At 36.6% G+C, this 20651-nt stretch overlaps 1 protein-coding gene across 24 annotated transcripts in view; it reads right to left on the bottom strand.

The window, feature by feature from the left end:
- The window catches only part of CELF2 (CUGBP Elav-like family member 2), a 713329-nt gene that overhangs the window by 102699 nt on the left and 589979 nt on the right, over positions 1-20651 (bottom strand). For all 24 annotated transcript variants that reach the window (XM_082254349.1, XM_082254360.1, XM_082254366.1 and 21 more), the window contains one exon: positions 8297-8376. In XM_082254349.1, the coding sequence (XP_082110475.1) occupies positions 8297-8376 (80 nt within the window). The remainder of the gene's footprint in view (positions 1-8296; positions 8377-20651) is intronic.

The raw sequence follows: 20651 nt of genomic DNA, 5'->3' as shown, positions 1-20651 counted from the left end.
TGGGGGAAAATAAGTGAAAATGTACTTGCAGAGTGCATAGTCTATTTGCTTTTAGTAAATCCACCCCACTGTATTGCCCTGCAAAACAGACAGGTTTGGAAGGTGCATTAGGGTGTAATTTGGTCCTGCTGCTTAGTGACCACAGAAGGTCACTTGCTCAGCATGGGCACCATTTAGAAATCACTTTGCATTTTTTCAGTCAATGCAAAGTGTTCTCTAATTGTACAAAGTGGAGAGGCAGTGTGGTGATGTCCTGCATGGGACCCAGAAGCTAGCAGCAAACACTGTAGTGGCAGTGCCTATTGCAGTGATTCCCAGCTTGCATGGGAATCGGCCAGGTATGGCACATGTATAATTACATTGGTCAAAGCATGTAACTATGCAAAAATATAAATACCTAAACTTCAGCATTAAAGAAATGAGATATTTTTTTGAATGTTTTGGGGACTATTAGCTACTCTGCATGTGCATGTGATTCATATTCAAAGTGTATGAATCCCACACTAGTAACACTAAAAACAACTGTAAAAAAACTACCAAGAGTAAAAATAGTATGGCTCATGCTGTGCATAAGGTACCGACACATTTCTTAGTGCACCTATTTGGAATATAATGCACAAAAGCATTATTTTGGTGCTTTATGCACCCTGCAAACTGAGACTTCAATGTACACTATATTGTCAAAAGTATTGGGGCGCTTGCCTTTACACGCACATGAACTTAAATGTCATCCCAGTCTTAGTGCGTAGGATTCAATATTGGGTTGGCCCACCCTTTGCAGCTATAACAGCTCCAACTCTTCTGGGAAAACTGTCCACAAGGTTTAGGAGTGTGTTAATGGGAGTGTTTGACAATTCTTCCAAAAGCACAGTTGTGGGGCCAGGCACTGATGTTGGAAGAAAAGGCCTGGCTCACAGTCTCCACTCTAATTCATCCCAAAGGTGTTCTATCAGGTTGAGTTCAGGACTCAAGTTCCTCCACCCCAAACTCGCTCATCCATGTCTTTATGGACCTTGCTTTGTGCACTGGTGCAAAGTCATAATGGAACAGGAAGGGGCCATCCCATCCCCAAACTTTTCCCACAAAGTTGAAAACTTTTGAAATTGAAATTGTCCAAAATGTCTTGGTATTCTGACACCTTAAGAGCTCCTTTATCTGGAACTAAGGGGCCAAGCCCAACCCCTGAGAAACAACCCCAGGACAGAGTGAGGGTAGGATCAATTAAAACTCAAGGCCAACATCCAAAAAATATGTGCAAAAGGTGGAGGGGTACCTCTGAAAGGGGACTTTAAAGGCCAGGAAATAAATATCTAGTGGTCAAATAAAGGGATCAAAAAAATAATTTTTGTATATGAATAAAAGATACAAAATACTTTATTAATACAAATGCAATAAAATTAAAATAATTTTATATACATATATGGACATATTTTCACATATATACTGTTTTATAACATTGGACCATTTATAGAGCTACAATAGGGGAATGATGATGGTGAAACACTGTAAGGCAAAGATGAACCCCTAATATTACCTCCTGACACATTTTAGAGTTCCCTCTTTCTTCAGGGGTACATGGTAAGAATGGGATACAGTGTTTCTGTAATTAAACAAAACATTAATTTATACATAAATACATATTTATGAAAACATAATATGTTAAAGCCATATAAATTAATATTACTTACATCCAATGAATGTTTTACAAAACCTGAATTATCAGCTCAAAACAATTAAAAACAAAAAACAATGATGTCCTTTCGTTTGCTCAGCCAATATCTCTACAATGAAAATTACAGATGTAAGGGTAAAGGCCAAACTGGCCAAATAAACACCTGGGTTTCAGCAAGACCAAATAAGGAGGGATCAAAGCGTGCAAAAACAAACCGGATTTGTGTTGGTTTATGTTTGAAATTGTTTTGAGCTGATAATTCAGGTTTTGTGATTCATTGGATGTAAGTAATATTCATTTATATGGCTTTAACATGTTATGTTTTCATGAATATGTATTTATGTATAAATGAATGTTTAATTACAGAAACACTGTACCACATTCCAAAGAGGGAACTCTGAAACGCATTGGGTGGTAATATTAGGGGTTCTTCTTTGCCTTGCCAGTGTTTCACCATCATCATTCCACTATTGTAGCTCTATAAATGGTCCTCTGTTTCAAAACCTGTTTGTTTGTCAGCTTATATTTGTATATGTGTCCAAAAATAATTTTAATTTTATTGCATTTGTATTTATAAAGAATTTTGTACCTTTTATACATATACAAAAATTATTTTATTCCCTATATTTGACCACTATATTTAATTCCTGGCCTTTAAAGTCCCTTTTCAGAGGTACCCCTCCCCCTTTTCCATGAAAAATAAATCCCACGCCTTAATCCCCACTCCACCAAATTATTTGGACCAGGGCCCAAAGCAAGGTCCATAAAGACATGGATGAGCAAGTTTGGGGTGGAGGAACTTGACTGGCCTGCACAGAGTCCTGACCTCAACTTGATAATACACCTTTGGGATGAATTAGAGCAGAGACTGCATGCCAGGCCTTCTTGTCCCAATGCTTTTGACAATATGGTGTATATTGTTCATTAAGCATGAATGTACATGAATGTGCAGATCAACTGTATGTCAAATAAAGGTCAACTACAGCTTAAATGCAGGTCAAATGCACCTGGAATACATTTTTGAAGATCTCAAAAGCATCTCAAATTAATGTCAAAAGCATGCTGAACTTTCCAGTCCATTAGTGGATTGCAGTCACTTTGTGCATACATCCACATGCTCATGTGAACCCACATTGCAAGGGTAACAATTATTTTCAGAACAATTTCTCTCTGATCTTGTGCATTTTCTTTTAGTAAATCAGGCCCATATATAAAAATACTTCTCTTATTTCATCTCATTCTTTTTAAACATCAAACCAAAAGGTAAACTTCAAGCAGTTACTGTTATAAAAATGAAAACTGAATGTAAACAATCTTCCTTTGGGAAGAGTGTATTTTACATGGAGTCAATGGACAGCATTAGGTAGCTATTACTACTGAATTCCATATTGCTCACAGGCAGGTAGGTGTAGCTTTAAGCTCTGATGTTATTTGCTGGCTGTGTTTTTGTCATGCCATGTTGGGAAGGACAAACTGGAGAGGACCCCACTACAGCTGTCAGCCAATGACCACAAATACATTGTGTCCAGAAAGATTTAACTCCTAAAATATAGTAATTGTTCTCATCCATCCTTTTAGTCAATGTCAGATTGAAATTAAGGCCAATTTTATCTAAAACAATCAAATGTCAATTACTCAGCCAGCTTTCCTTAAAATGCAACTCCACTTAAAACATTTTTTTTGCTTTGGATAGATTAAAGAAATCCTCCTACCAAGGACACATACATCAGTAAAAATCTGACAGTGGTTCTAATTCATTATCATTTTATACAAAACTAAACAAGAGTGCTTTTGGAGTTTGGCATTTGAGTTCCATGTGAGCTGGGCATTACTGTTTAATAATACTCTGCTTTCTAAATTTGAGCAAGGAAGAGAAAACTAAAAATGAAGTTAAATTTCTATTTTTTTTTTGTATTTTACAGAAATCATTTTTATTATTTTTAACAACTGTAATTTAAGTTTAAGTGGGGAAATCAGATATGTATATAAACATAATTATTTTTTCCTTATGAAAAATACCGATAATATATTTAATTAATTTGTTTACACTGTATGCGAATGCGTTCTAATTGTATTGTTATTATTTTATATATGGTTATTTTTATTATTTGGATATACAATTATGGCCTAATTGGAATGTATCTTGGTTAACAGATTGCTATGCTATACTGTCATAAAGGCATGGTCCTGGAAGAAAAATATTTTGATTACAAGTTGAAGAATTTCAACCAAAGTTCAAATGTTGTGTTCACTAAAAGAAGATAAATTTAGTTTGCCAATCTCATTACATCTGAAAAACTGAAAACAATTAAATTATGACATTTTTCATGCACTGTGCTTTTCACCTCTCATTTAACAAAGCCACAGATTAATGGGTCACAACATGGTGCCATAATGAAGATTTAGTACCCAGCATGCTGTGGGATAGACTAGCATTGCAAACAAATAAACAAACATACAAAAGAAGAAAGCAAGATAAAAAAAGAAAATCAAGTCTATTGACAAGTTTTGATTTCAAAACACAGCACATAACATCACAATATCATAGCCATAGAAAATTATTACACACATAATACAGTATACAGAACACAGTATAGATGCATGCTGAAATCAACCAGTAATGGAAGCTTCAATATTAATGTTTTTTGTGCAAAATTCTGAAAGACCATGACATAATCACAGACTAAATACTTAGTTCCTAATTTTTCATGTGGTCCCTTTGTATGCAAGTGTAGATGGTATGAGAGTAATGTGAAGTTGAATTTAAGAACACGTCAATGCAATGCCATTTTGATTGTTTTAGTTTACAATTGTGCCAGGATGCTAATTATGAGTGCAGGGATATGATCTTTCATTTATGCCTCCATATTTAAAATGCACTGGCATGAAATTTTATTTCCCTGTACTTCTTGTCATTCAGTTTGGCAATGTACACTAGGGCGTATATTGTTAAAACAGTGAATGCGACACTCATCACACATTCACTGCAAGTGTATCTTCCTGATTAACAGAAGAAAGCCGCTCAGGTGAGGCAAAGCACTCTGGTGCAGGTCGGATTCGCCATCCAGTAATCCAATAGTCAACAGAGAAAGTTTGACCGCACTCAGGAGTAGATGAAAAATGAAAGAGTTTTATTCCCCATAAACTTGAATACATGACAATGCTTCAAACAGACACGGGACAGGTTAACGCGTTTCACGATTCCACAGATCACTTACTCATATGAGTAAGCGATCTGTGGAATCGTGAAACGCGTTAACCTGCCCCACGTCTGTGTGAAGCATTGTCATGTATTCAAGTTGATGGGGAATAAAACTCTTCCATTTTTCATCTAGTCCTGAGTGCGGTCAAACTTTCTCTGTTGACTATCTTCCTGATTCATTTGTTTTAAATTAGTGACTGATTGACCTGCAGTGAATGTCTCAAGAATATCACATTTACTGCCCCTAAAAAATAAGCCGTTAAAAGTTATTATACCTGAACGTAAACACACATATGTATTTATTAGTGTAGTGCAAAGCTGATGTGTTAAGTGTAGTAACCTTTTCAAATCAGCTAGATTTTCCTTTTTTTAAATCAACATAAAATTCTTATTGGTAACTATATGATAGCTGCTGAGTTAACCCGATTGTATCATTAATGGTATTGAATTACAGTTTATGCCATCTGAATCTGCTACTGCAGTTTTTAAATTAGTGATTATAGTTGATCATTTTCAGTAATATGCCATTATCTACATTTGAATGCATATCAGTTCACTTAAAGCTAGTGATGTCATGATACCATTAGTTTCTACTGAATTGCATCCTTAACTATTTGCCCATCCTGCAAAAACAGAAAACGCTATCTCTATCCTAATTACATACAATCATTTGATTAACAGCAGACTATTTTAAAGAGTTTTAGTACGGTAGCCTAAGAGGTTACTGTAACCTTACTTACTCTAAAGTTTATTGCATCAAAAGTGATAAAAGACAAGCCTAGTATAAAATCTACTTAAAAAGCCAAACTGAAGGTATATATTACATAAATGTAACATACACACCGATATAACTGATGTACGGTTATAATTGTAGACAGCTTGCCTGCGAAATACACAGTTCCGCAACATACATATGTTGGGAAATTATAGTGTGTAGTGCATGCTAAAATTCACTGTACTTATTAATATACTCTGCAAGAACATGTTAATATACTGCAGGCTTTTTTGCTTTCCATCTATGAAATCTATTTTTGCATGTTCCTTTCACTGAAGTAGTTAAAAAAAAAAGATAGCTTAGACAGGTTAAATATCACTTTGATAAAGTGGGAACCAATTTTCTGTGTAGGATTTCAAAGATATAATTGCAAGACCACAGCAGGCCAAGCTGTAATTTCAGAAGTCAGTGCTCTGTATCAAAACGAACCTTTCTTTTTAATGTTTGAGATAATTGTGCAACAAACACAGGTGGTATTGTAGCAATGCGACATTTCATATGTAGACATTTTTCATCTTTTAAATCAACGGCACATTTCAGGTTCCTCTAGGCCTCAATGCCATGCCACACAAACTGGGGACATTTAGATCACTGACAAACAATGAGCAGGTTAGATCACAGATGTTTGGATTTTTATTTTATTTTATTCTGACATAAAATTTGCCTGAAGAGTTTTATTTCTAAGTTACAAATGTATTTCATTATCATTTCTAACCCTAGCTTTATTTCTATTTTGTAGAATAATTTTATTTTATTGCTTTGAAGTGGTGTTTTTTTTTTCTTTTTGGAAAATAATGCTGATTACAAGATAGCTATTCAAATGTGCTTGGAATTATAGTGTTATGGCAACAACTATTCAGGTGGGAGATAAAAAAAATGTAGTTTACGATGTAAAGGCTGGTTTGCTGTGTGACTACAAGTCAAGACTAGGTGTCACTGGTGATTTAAAATAGGAAACTCTCTGGAGAAACTGCCTGCTGGCTGTTGATTTAGGTCTGTTGAACCATGGTGACCTAAAGTCTGGTAATTGCAAGGTTATCTGACAGAGAGTGGTGATATTAATCAGCCATATTGTCCTTTGAAGGCCCATTTATGTGAAATAAAAGAGCTGGCTATGGAAATTAAGAGTAATATATAGCTCTGTATCAGTATGCCACATGTTAGGTATTTATGGGATTAAATTATATCTGATGGCATGGCTTCTTTAGTAGGAAGGAAAGGAAAAATTTAACTACAGTGTATTACTTTGTTATGCCCGTACAGGCTTTGGCACTTCCATTGTGTCCAATTGATTCTATATGTTGCCAAGGAAGTTGTTGGCAGTTACCTACAGTGAATCTTTGGGATGTACATATAAACCCAATATTTCACATTGTCTTTGTTTTCCACAAATAACTAACAATGTTTGTCACCTCCTACTGGACACAAGTGATATTCCAAATACCGGTACTAGTGTAAAATAACTAAATAGGTAATAAAGAATATTAACATTGATCACTACACTTTTCTGCCTTTAAATATGGTCTGTTAGGATAATGCATAGGGGAGATGCTATGTTTTAATGGCATTGCCTTGACATGTTCATATGTATTATCTGTTCAATTGAACTGCACTGTTGAGAGATACTCTTGTGTTGTAATAATATATACTTAATGCCAAATCTCTAGCCAGGGTATGTGTATATAGGATCATTTTATCTGTTGCTTCCCTTCTGTCCTATAAGAAATTGCAGAAGTCACTATAGAAATGCATTATTTTTACAATCTATTTTTGTAAACATGAATGCCGAACAAAGCCGAAAATGTGGACAAATGGGCTGAAGGACTTTATTACTACTATATAAAATACTATGTAAAAAACTGAGTGTCATAGGCTGTGCTTTTTCAGATGCTTGTTTCAGGAACGATAATAATGCCATCCTACATAAATGATGTACCTCCTGAAAATCACCAACCAATATGCATCTGCCTGCCAGCATAGACATAGATTTTAGTCAATCTGGCCTAAGCTATCCATTACGAGTTGCCTTTGACCTGAAAAAGCTGCTTATATAAATGCAGTCAGCTGCGCAGTATCTTTTTTAATACAATAACACTTATTTAGGTCTGTAAATTACTCTTTTTGTTCTTCCTCCTTTTTTGTAAATGTTTTTCTGCATTTCTTTACATGGTTTTGTAATTTATTGGAGCTTTTGTCTCCATTACAGCTTTCCATCTTAAACACCTGACCAAATCCCTCCATAGATACACATACCCTAGGAGATGAACTTTTACATTATTACATTTGGGACTACATGAAAGTGTTTGTAGTGGGCTTTTATAATGCATTTCTTAGCTACACATCATGCATTCAGCTGTCTTCTAATTGAATTGAAATGTACAAACCATTTAAGGATGCATTGCAGCTGAAATAAACTCTGATATGATGTGCTTTGTGATTAAGTTGAATGGACCTAAGATGTGCAGTGCAGAAGACTAGGTAGCTTTATAACCTGCTGTGGAAGGCTGGTAAGTGGTGTGATGAGAGGCTAATGTTGGGTTTTTGGATCTGTGATTTTCATGTTAACAGTCTGTACAGGAAAGAACGACTTTTGTTTTATCCAATAATTTGCACAAAGAAAACAAAGAAAGGGCAGATGATACAGTACCTCCATGGTCTGAGACTGGTGCATGGCTTTGATTGCATTCTGTGCCATTGCCCTTGTAGAAAATGTAACAAACGCACAGCCTGTGGGGACAAGGGGACAGGGGGCAGGAAAGACAAAAAAAAACAACAAGACAAAAGGGTTGGACGCTTGTTAAACCAACACAGTCTACGAGAACGGCCACAAGACGACACTGTTCTCAGTAGTACATGAAAGTAACAACTCCTGGAACTTTTTAGTGGTTTGGTACTTACAGTGCTGACTTGCTAATCCGATCATAGAAGAAAGAAAGAACAAAAACAAAAAACAAAATGGGGAAGTGTTCTTTTCAGCCATTGGTGGATACACATATTTAGAGAGAGAGATCTACAGATAATCAGTTACAGGCACTGTATAAGCGTTTATTTTTATTCTTATTATTCCATGATTATTATGACTATTTATATAGGCAACAAGGGAACCATAACTATCTTATGTAAATACAATGCAATAGAGAATATGGTGGTTGTATTTATAATTTATGTATATCATCACCTAGTTTATACAATAAGGCAGTGCAAAGTGCAGGGGTTGAATAGAAACCATTGCATCCAAGTTAGATCTACATTTCTGCAGTGGGATCAGTTAAGAGACACTTTTTGTCTAATTGTTTTGGGTAACCGCCCTTTGCAGATCTGTGCCCCTTTTTGCAATGTCCTATTGAAAAAACAGTATATCTATAATTTTCAGAGATGTGTTTATTTGCTCAAAAAATGCATAGCATAATTGTTTCGTTCAAAATGTTTTAGTTGACATTTATGATGCTATGACTACAAAATAATAAATATGAATTACATAGCATGGCAGTTTTTTACTAGGTTTTGAATGTTTTAAAAATAATATTTTCAGGGATTATAGATCATGGTTTAGTGATGTTACACCAAATTAAAACATGCATTTACATAATCTTACACATATACTTTACATAAGAATCTTGTAACTGTAATTAATTAGCTTTTGTTCATATTGATTTAAAAGTATTAATATTTTTTTCCATAGTTGCTTGAATTAGCTACAGTGCCTTTGCAAGCTTATTGGTGTCCTCTCCAGTAACATGGTTAGCTTTTTCCAATGTTTCTAAGTGCTTTAGCCAGTAAAAACATTTACAGTAGAGCTGGGCAATCTCAGCACTCCACCTGTGGTGAAATAAAAACCCCATGATTGATTTGTAGTTTCACCACAACTGGAGTGTTGACATTGCCCTTCCTGTATGTATGTATGTATATTTACATTTGGGGTCCAGACAAAAATGAAAACCACACATCAAAAGTATATGTCCCAAATAACAATAAAAGACATGGCTTAATCCATAACCTGAAAGTCAAAAACATAGTGCTTGAACTGCCCTGTTTTCTATACTAGCTGGTAGATAAGATTGTGCCCTCTTTCTGCTGCCCCAAGATTCTTCCCTCTTAGCTACTTGCATAATGCAATTCTGTTTGGCCACACATCCTACACTTAAAGTGTGTAAAAAAGGACCTAAATACTCTGGCTGTTCCACTTAAAATATTTGGTCATAATTTGAAATATGGGACTTGGGTAAATAAACCACTACACTATACTTAACATCATTTGTAAGTGAAACATACATTTCTGATTTGGAGAAAATGTGTGTTTTGCTGCAGGTTTTTTTTTTTTTTTTTTAAAAACACAGCTTTCAACTTATTGTTTAAAAATAAAGAAGTGTTTTTTTACTCTAAAGAAGTTGATGATTTTCAATATTGTGTTCTATGTGTTTTGCAAAAGATTTAAATATTTCTTTTGCTGACTGGTGTGTATTGCTTTTTTATAATAGACGCAGTAGAGTAATGTTTTTAACTTTTGGCAAATGATTAGGTAGTATAAATGTTTTTTATTTTACATATATCTATTCTGACTGAACAAATGTATTTGAAGGCCACACATCATTAACTGAAATACAATGTTAAATCACCAAAAACTAGGGGTTGAGCAGCCTTTGCTACAAATTGCTGTACTGTATTGGAAGTATAGCCCAACAACACTTATGTTGTCAATAAATAAATATTCCTACAATGGCACCATTTTCTTATTTAAAGAAGCCTTTGAGAAGTCAGTTGCAAGAGAAATTTCAACTCTTACATGCTATAAACATAGATGTTTCTTTCCTCCATCTTTGTTCTGTTTACATAAAAATGCAAGGGATATGAAAACAAAAAAAGAACCCTTTTTTATTCAGTCTACACTTTATTTGCTGGCTGGACTAGGCCTTCTACAGTGGGTCCATTTCTGCTACTTTGGAATGTGACTTGGTTTCAGCCTCTTGAAGTCTACTCTACTCTTAAAATTGAGCTTAGATAGGGGGAAATAGAAGCAGCACAAGAAGTGTGTGCCTCTCCTTTCTCTGATGAGTCACTGGGTGAGGGTGGGAAGGGGATGTGTAAGTAAAAATGAAACATCTGCTAAGAAAGATCAGGTCCCTGTGTGTGGGGAAAATGCTGAAAATGTTCCACTCCAACAATTATGACCATTCTGCTACCCAGAATAATGAGGGAAATGATGTAGGAAGGCAGATATTACCATCCTACACTGCTTCCAGTCATCCATAATAAGCTAAAGGTTCTGGGGCAACTGAGGGCAGATAAAGAATACAATTCTATGCCAAACCCAAGGGTCACCATCTGAGGAAAACAGCTAACCTAGATTTATGCTTTACAGCAAGGCTACCTTTTTACAGTGTTCAATACTGCAAATATCTTGTACATTTTAAACATCTATCAGACCAATATACACAAAGTGATGCACACAATTGCACAGATAATGAAAAATGAACATCAAGTCTTACACTTAATGAACTGTACTTGCTGTAATACTTGTTTATAGATTTTAAATTAGTCTTAAATGACTCCAGCCTTTATTTGCATGTATACCTTCAAACAAAGCATTTTAGTGCTTAGAATACATAATCCCTCAACGCTACCCATGCCAGCATCGGCTACTGTGTGGGTCAAATGCAGCACTTTCAAGGCTCATTGCCCCCTTAACTAATAAAAACACAGCCTTTTGAAATTTCCATTTTATTCATCAAGCACCCTTGGGTATCTTGAAGAAAAAGACTGTGAAATGAATGCAGATTCTGGCTGATTTTGTAATAATACTATGGCTCACTAAAAGCTTCGGCACAGCAACACAGACATGTTTGACTCTTGCTCTCTAATGACTTTAAAAGTACATTGATTTTCAGCTTCTTTAGCCTTGCACAGTTAGAAATCGGGTTTCAGAGAATAATTTAGTGTTCCACTCAATTTCCTCAAAACATTATTATTACTACTTAAAAGATTTCCAAATGAAGCAAATCTAAACACTGAGTGGTTCCAGCATATTGTCATTTCAGAGCTAATGCACAAAATTCTTTTTTTGGCATTGCATGTTTATCAGCTGCCCTAGTGGCTAGCATGCACAATGAACCAATTTATTTATTTATCTATCTGCAAGATGCTCCAGCAACTAAAGGTTTCGTAGGATAGGCCATGTCAATCAGCTGGGCTCCTAAAAAAAATGGCTTCTCTACACTTTTTTTTACATAGCTGATGAGATTATCAAGTCATAGCAGCAGTTAGCAATGAAGTAGAAAATAACTACAGAGAAGGTCACACTGTACCACCATTGCCATTACTCTACAACGGATGTCAGCAGTGTATATGCATAACCTGTGCTGTGTTGTGGCAGAAAGTATTATGCAATCCCTGTATTTCTACTCTGCTAACACAAAAAGCATATATGTACCAGCTATAAAATCCTACATCTAGATGAAAATGACTAGAATGTTTTGCGGTTTAGGTACTGCACAGTGCAAAAGTACAGCACATTAGGCAGGTGTGAGAAAATGCTGCAAATTAAGATTGATTTTAGAAATAGAAGTGTTAATAGTTTATTTTTAACATTTATAAAATGTAAAGTAAATGAACAGAAGAGGAATCCAAATCAAATCAATATTTGATGTGACCACCCTTTGGGGTTGCTTTACTAAAACTGGAGAGTGCAAAATCTGGTGCAGCTCTGTATAGTAAGCCAATCAGCTTCTACCTTCAGCTTGTTCAATTAAGCTTTGGCAAAAAAAATGGAAGTTGATTGGTTTCTATGTAGAGCTGCACCAGATTTTGCACTCTGCAGTTTTAGTAAATCAATCCCATTGTGTTGGTGAAGCTAAATAAATATAGCATCAAAAATAAATATATACTGCTGGTCACACTTGACATTTGCACTCTACAGCTTTGACAAAAACCTGGAAGCTGATTGCTTTTTATGCAGAGCTGTGCCAGTTTTAGTAAATCAACCCTTTTGTCTTTAAAGCAGCATGAATTCTTCTAGGTACACTTGCACACAATTCTTCTTCCTTAATTCTTTTAGGTACACTTTCAGACAGTTTTGAAGAAACTGAGCAGGTAGGTGATTACAAACATCTTGGAGAACTATCCACAGGCTATCTGTGGATGTAGGCTGCCTTAAATATTTCATGTTATGACTCATTCGTTCAGAGCACCTGCTGCCATTTTTCTGCGCCCAGTTCCTAGCCTTGTTTCTATGTCCTATGCAAAAAACATAGGAACTAGGGGTCCAGAAAAATAGCAGCAGGTGCTCTGGACTGATGAGTCAAAATGTAAAATATTTGGCTGTAGCAAAAGGCAGTTTCTTCACAAAGGGCTGGAGAGCAGTACAATAATGCGTGTCTGTAGGCAACAGTGAAGTGTGGTGCAGGTTCCTTGCAATTTCCAAGGAGCTGCATTTTTGTAAATCGAGTTGGAGATTTGGTCAGAATCAATGATCTCTTCAAAGCTGAGAAGTACATGCAAATACTTATTGATCATTCTGTACCATTGGGGAGGCGTGTGATTGACTCCAATTTATTCTGTAGCAAGAAAACAACCTCAAACATGTAGCCAATGTCATTAAGAAGTATATTCAGTGTAAGAATAGGAGTCCTGGAAATGATGGGCTGGCCCCCGCAGAGCCCTGATCTCAACATTATTGAGTCTGTCTGGAATTACATGAAGAAACGGAAGGATATGAGGCAACCTACATCCAGGTAGATCTGTGGTTGGTTTTTCAAGAGGTTTGGAAGAACCCTACCTGCTAAGTTCCTTCAAAAACTGTGTGCAAGTGTACCTAGAAGAATTAAAGAATTGATGTGGTTTTGAAGGCAAAGGGTGGTCACCCCAAATATTGATTTGTTTTTCTCTTCTTTTCATTTACTATCTATTTTGTTATCAATCCAAAAGACAAACACTGTGTTGCTCCAGGACAAAAAACCTCCATTCAAAGTTCAGCCTCAGAGAGGAAATTCAGGTGCACACCCTGGTTGCAACAGAAGCATATGGAAGAAATGGACTGGATGGCGGCACTCCAAAAAATTAGTCCATTATTAAAGAAAACAAAAATACAAATATACATGAAGGATAATCATACCACAGTGGAGATGATGACACTGGCAGCTAACGTGTTTCGCACCCAAGCTGGTGCTTAGTCATCGCTATGACTAAGTACCAGCTTGGGTGTGAAACGCGTCATCTGCCAGTGTCATCATCTCCGCTGTGGTATGATTATCCTTTGTGTATTTTTGTATTTTTGTTTTCTTTAATAAAGGACAAATTTTTTGGAGTGCCGCCATCCTGTCCATTTCTTCCATATTTATTTTGTTTATTTATAAAAATAAACTATTGCCACTTCTATTTCCAAAAGCATTTCTAATTTACAGCATTTTTTCACACCTGCCTGCCTAACACATTTGCACAGTACTGTATATATATATATATATATATATACATTTTGTACCGGTACGCTTGATGTACTTATAGCCAGTTTTAGGGATGGCAAAATGGTACTGCCTTTTATAACTACTGGCTAATAATCAAGCCCTATAAAGTAAGCTGTGCTGTGATATGTGAAATTATTCTGTCCTTCATGCTAGCAGCTCCCAATCCTTTTACTTTAACTGTCTGCTGCCTCTGTTCGGGTAAGAGTTATGTATTTACATACTTTTGCACTTCCAACTTTCTAGTATCACTATGGTTGTATCACTACATTAACTTACTATGGCTCTTTTTTTTTTGTTTTGTTTTGGGCATTAGGCTCAATTCAGTTCTATGAAATTTAAAATGTATGAAGTAAAACTCTGTATTTAAATGTATAATATTTTCAATTGAATTTATTATGTTTTTTTTGGTATTTTAATATAATATCAATGCCATTTTTGCTTTGACACTTTAAGGTTACTGTTAATAGACCCAATATATGTACATATACAATATTGTATATATATTTCTTTATATGCTATACTTTTTTATTCAATACGGCAGTTAGGATTTTCTAACTTATTTTATTTTAATTTATCTACAGACCCATCTCTGACATCAGTCAGAGTGATGAGCCAATCCCACTGTTCATGTATATTATTTACATTATTTGTCAAACACAGGGACTTGTTTTTTTTGTTTTTTTTATTGGAGAAAGGGCAGCTTGTTGCTGTATTGTGTTTGTGATATAATATTTAATTTGAATATGATTGATAAGCTTTGTTTTATTGAAATACAGCAGTACACATTGTTTTACATAGAGATATTAGGCCTAGTTTACTAAAGAAAAAAAGCAAATGCAGTAACAATTTACTATTGTGCACCTGAAATGTGCTCTTGCATGAGTTTTTGGATTTAAACACACATAGTATATTTCTATCTAGCGTACGGGGTAGATCTAGTATGCAATGCAAGGTTTACATCCAGAAATGCAAATGTTGTGCCTTTGGTTCTCATAGATGCACAATGTGACCAGCTCGTTTGACAAGTGTACGCACATCCTACCAATGAACTTCTCTTATTTGTTCCCATTTGGTTTTTGTTTAAGACACCATTAAATATACCATATACCACTGAGATTAGTTATATCTGTTTAATAAATGCGAAAAGTTACCTGTGCACTTAAATCTAAAATCTTATCAGCCTTGCCCAGGTTACCTTTGTGTATTACAGAACATGTTCAGCCTGTTATTGAGATAAAGAGAAGGGGAAGTGTTCTATAGTCTTAAAACACTTTAGGAGAGATTTACTCAAACTGGAGTGTGCAAAATCTGGTGCAGCTATGCATAGAAACCAATTAGCTTTCAGGATTTATTGTCAAAGATTAATTGACCAAGCCAAAGTTATAAGCTAATTGGCTACCATGTACACCTGCACCAGATTCTGGGTGCTCCAGTTTTAGTAAATCACACCCTTTCTGTCCTAGGATGACAGCACTGCTCCTCGAGAGATACAGTACAGTGAGTAAATATTGTCACTCTAAAATAGGACCTGTCCAGCAGAAACATCAGGTGAAAGTATATGAATATCTGCTTGCCAACGGTATAGTACGCTATCCTGCACTTCCCGGTCTGGGGTGCGCATGCGCTCTGCCGCCGCTCCCGCCCCTGCTTTAATTATACACAGCTGAAGCTGATTTGTGGGTGAATCAATATCTACCAGCACCTGCTGATCATTAGACAAAGAGCCAGAATGGCAATCTGCCTACGTAAACAAGGCAGATCATCATTCTGTCAGTAGGGAAGGTATTGATCCTGTGTTCCTGCAAAGCAGGAACATGGATCAATGCCTTCCCCTAGTAAAAGGACTTCCCACAAAGTACAAAAGCACTGGTTAGGCACACAGTTAACCCTTTGATCACCCCTGATGTTAACCCCTTCCCAGCCAGTGTCATTAGTACAGTGACAGTGCATATTTTTAGCACTGATCACTGTATTAGTGTCATTGGTTCAGTTAATTAGTGTCTGATTTGTCTGCTGCACTATGGCTGTCCTATATAAGTTGCTGATAGCCGCTATTACTGGTAAAAAATAAATCAAAATTCCATAAATATATCCCATACTTTTGCGCAAACCAATCAATACACGCTTATTGGGATTTTTTAAACCAAAAATATGTAGCAGAATACATATTGGTCTAAATTGATGAAAAAATTAGATTTTTTTACATTTTTTATTGGATATTTTTTAAAGCAAAAAGTTTAAAAAAAATTACTATTTTTTTTTAATTAATGTTTTTCTTTTTTTGCTTATAGTGCAAAAAATAAAAAATGCAGAGGTGATCAAATATAAAAAAAAATGCTCTTTTTGTGTGAAAAAGGACATATATTTTATTTGGGTACAGTGTTGCATGACTGTGCAATTGTTAGGTAAAGTAACGCAGTGTCCTATCGCAAAAAATGGCTTGGTCAAGAAGGGGGGTAAATCTTACGGAGGTCAGGTAGATATACACCTAAAAAAGAGAAACTAAAGGAACCAAGCAAAGCAACAGGACAATAAACCTGTGTGCAAGGTTGTTCAACTGGAGCAAAAAAATACAGCATATTAATGGGTATTTTTTATTGTAAACCTGCTCAGAGGTACTGTCATTTCCCCAGGGCAAGTGTGTGCTTTACTACAGTTGCCTTTATTAATATATTTAGGTTCTACAAAAGATGCGTATATAAACTTGCTAAAAAAGCTTGGGTGAATTTAAAAATATTAGAAAAAAGAAAATCATTTGAATTTTAGTTGTGCCATTGCGTACCCTGGAGTATGTTAGGACAATGGAATATACAAGCAGAAATGGTTTCAGTATATTCATGCTGGATCCTGTGCACATGTGCATTGTGAGCACATAATAAAAATGGCAAAGATAAAATGTACTTGCTAATTAACAAATAATGTGATGGTGTAAGCTCATAAGCTTTAGCAAAGCAGACCCATTGCATATTTCCTCTGTTAGTTGTAAATATGTCAGGTTAGGGTCAGTTTTTTCCCTACATATTATATACATATTGAAGGCCCCTTCACCCCATCATTTAGGGAAAGGGAGACTTGACTGCTGGATGCTTGGCAGCTATGTGGACGTCGTGATAAACAGGGAGTTTAGGTGGATTTGACAGAATTGGCCACTAAGACACAAGGTGATTAGGTGGAGTCTGAACTCTAAAAAGGGGGCTACGCGAGGGCACGTCCCACCACTCTGAGGAGATTTTGACGTCACAAGTGTAAGTCTGGGATCAGTTTAATGCCTGTCTCGCGCTGATGGTGGAGACAGGCCTATTAGACTATCTATGTTTGTTATGATGCTCACGGTATAGACCGTGACTGGCATCGTTATATGGTAATTTAATATGGTTACAGTTGATAAGTTCAATAAAGCTGTGGCCTTGCCCTAATTCCAACTTAAACAAGCCTGTGTGTCTTTTTCTGGGGGGGGGGGGGCAAGGTCTTGTGTTGGTAATACCTAGTTAGAATATGCCTAAGCTTATCAGCAGTCATGCTAATTAACAAATGATGTGATGGTGTAAGCGCATAAGCTTTAGCAAAGCAAATGTATTGCATATATCCTCTGTTAGTTGTAAATATGTCAGGTTTTTCACTACATATTACATACATATTGACATGTAATATAAATAACTGAAGACATAATATGCTTTATCAGTAACAAAGTAGATGTAAGCCCTTCTCAAATATGCAAAGTCAAAGCAGAGCATATGATAAATAAAGGTCAGTAAAAACAGCATGTAAAATAAGTCGCAGACATGGAGGCTATGGATGTTTTGCAGTCAAAGCAACTCCTGTAAATCAGACTTGACTCTCCTGCCAGCCTCTTGAGTATGGTTATTAGCAGGGGCGTAACTACAGGGGTTGCAATTGCAACCGGGCCCCATGCTCAAGGTGGCCTGTTTGGCTCCCCTGTACACCTGGATAGGAGGGGCGGCGGGGCAGCATGTAGAGAAATCACTGTCCTCCTTTTTCCTCCTGTAGCTGCAGGAGGAAAATGGAGGAGATTGGTTCCTCTGTATGCTGCCCCCACCACTCCTCCTATCTAGTTCACTTGTGTTTTGCTGTCTCTGGGCCCCAGTACGCTCCCCTGGTCCCCCCCCCCCCACTGTGCTGCCCCCCCCCACTGTGCTCCCCCTAGGCTTGAAGGGAAGGGCCCCGGCCAGGGGTCCGGGGGGCCCTTCATGGTTTCTTGCATCGGGGCCCTGAAGGTTCTAGTTACGCCTCTGGTTATTAGTCCCCTGACTAACCAATAACAATGCTCCAGGTAGAGAGTATAAAGGACTGGGTCAAGGATTTTTAAAGGAATGTTGAGATGAATATACACATCCAGTTGCATATAGCATTTGTTCTACTGATCATTTATGAAATGGGTTACTTCTGAGCATTTTTTCACATTATGTACAATTTGAGTTTCCCAGGTTTGGAACAGGTTCACTTTAACAAAGCATACAATCTGTTTCCTCTGAAAATCAATTATTCAGTCTGTTCCTGACAAGAGAAATGGATGCTAAGTAAAGTGCACTTGAAAGCTTTACCGAAATGAAATACAAGTATATATAGAAAATGGAGAAATACATTAAAATTTAAATACAGGAAAACAAGTTTCCATCTTGTTTAGAGTGGTAAAGGGTTAACTCATTTGCCAAGTTTTTATTGCTGTCGGTGTGCCTGTTGGAGAGCTTTCTCCTCACTTCCTGTTCACCCCTAGCAGTTAAGAAATGCGGTGAAATCTCTAAAGCAGGGAAACAAACACCAATAAAACATGGTGTGAATAAGTGAAGGCAATCTATTCAGTGAGAACACAGACTGCAATAAAAACGACTTCCAACCTCTCCCCAAAATATCCCAAACAGATTTTGGGATTTAAATCTTCTGTGTTCATTTCCTACAACTCTGCAACAAGCTGTAATGCTATAAAAATGGGATCAGATGCCAACTGGGTTGGCAACTTAAAATGTATTTTTACAGCCTAGTAAAGATGTCTAAAAAACTTTTTTTTTTAAGTTTTAGATAAAGCAGTGAAGCTTTAGAACCCCAATCTGATTTCTATTTCTCGGTGTGTCTCTTCTAATCTTTTAATGAGGACACTTCTACCAGTGACAGCTGTCTAAGAGGGAATTCTTTCCTTCTTCCTGTTATATCTGCAGGACAGCAAGTACAGGAAAAGTTCTCAAGTAGATACAAATGTCAATAGACAAAAAAATAACACACAGGTTTAAAAGGGTTGTAAAGTCATTCTAAGCATTAGGATAAAAAGCCTTCTGTGTGCAGCAGCTCCCCTCAGCCCCCTAATACTTACACCTGAGTGCCTCACCTGTCCGGGACTCTCTCTCCTGATTGGCTGAGACACAGCATCGGGAGCCAACTTTAGCCAATCAGAAGAGAGAGGGGGTGGGGCGAAACAGCAGCTCCATGTCTAAATGGATACACGGAGCTGCAGCTTGGCTCAGGTGGCACTCAACAGGAGGGAGGGGCCAGGAGAGCCAAAGAGGGACCTGAGAAGAGGAGGATCCGGGCTGCCCTGTGCAAAACCATTACACAGCACAGGTTAGTATAACATGTTTTTTATTTTAATAGAAAAAAATGAGACTTTACAATCACTTTAATTACTCTATCCTAGACATGTTAAACCAAATCACTCTTAGACTACTTAATTGCAGGCCTAATTGAGAGAACTACATTTTTAATGGTTTAACGGAGTTCTTAATTCCAGAAAAAAAGATTACAGCACGTTAAAACTTAAAGTACTTCTAAAGTCTCCTGTATGGTGCACAAGATTCATAAAGTAAATATAAATATAGTATATTTGACTTACCACTTAAATCAAAATAATTTCTGAATTACTGTACAGGGCATAGCCCTATAAATCTGGATTGTATGCTGGTGCCTTCAGGTGATAGGACACTAGCAGAAGAAAAAACTTCAGAGATATACCCCAATATAACCCCTCCCACTACCAGCTATCCTCAGTTTTTTAGCAAGAAAAAAGGGGGGGGGGGGTTGGCAGCTGTTTCCTGTACTGTACTTCAAGAAACAGACTTTACTGGTAAAAAAAAAAAAAAAATTCCTGCTCTGTAATCATTATGACTGGGTCATACAACTGAGGGGTGGGCAACACAGCAACAACACCATATTATAAATGTATCAGGAAAGCTAGACAGGCTCAGAGAACAGTTGTAACCTCTGAAATTGGCATAGCTTAATGAATATGTGAAAAGAGGTCCAGGTGATGACCTTAACGTTCTTAGAAACAGATGCTTAATGCTCAAAATCCCAGCACTAACAAACCTGTTAGAGTGTGTTTTAACAGGGAAGGGAGGAATCTTATTTTTTTGGGCTCTAATGATAACTTGTCTGTTATACCTAAAAATGGCGAAGGGAGAGCAGAAAGACTCTTGCTGGAAACTTCAGGAAGCACAAAAAGAGAATCCAATTTCCCAAAAGCACCAGAAGATGAGAAGTAATTTCTCACAGCACACCATACCCAGCCAGTGGAGAGAAATTTCCCTAAGGGCTCTT

Source organism: Pelophylax lessonae (genome assembly GCF_965119305.1).
Source record: "Pelophylax lessonae genome assembly, chromosome: 4".
NCBI classification, from domain to species: domain Eukaryota; kingdom Metazoa; phylum Chordata; class Amphibia; order Anura; family Ranidae; genus Pelophylax; species Pelophylax lessonae.
Note: the sequence above shows the minus strand (reverse complement) of the source record. Positions and strands in the feature narration are given on the sequence as shown.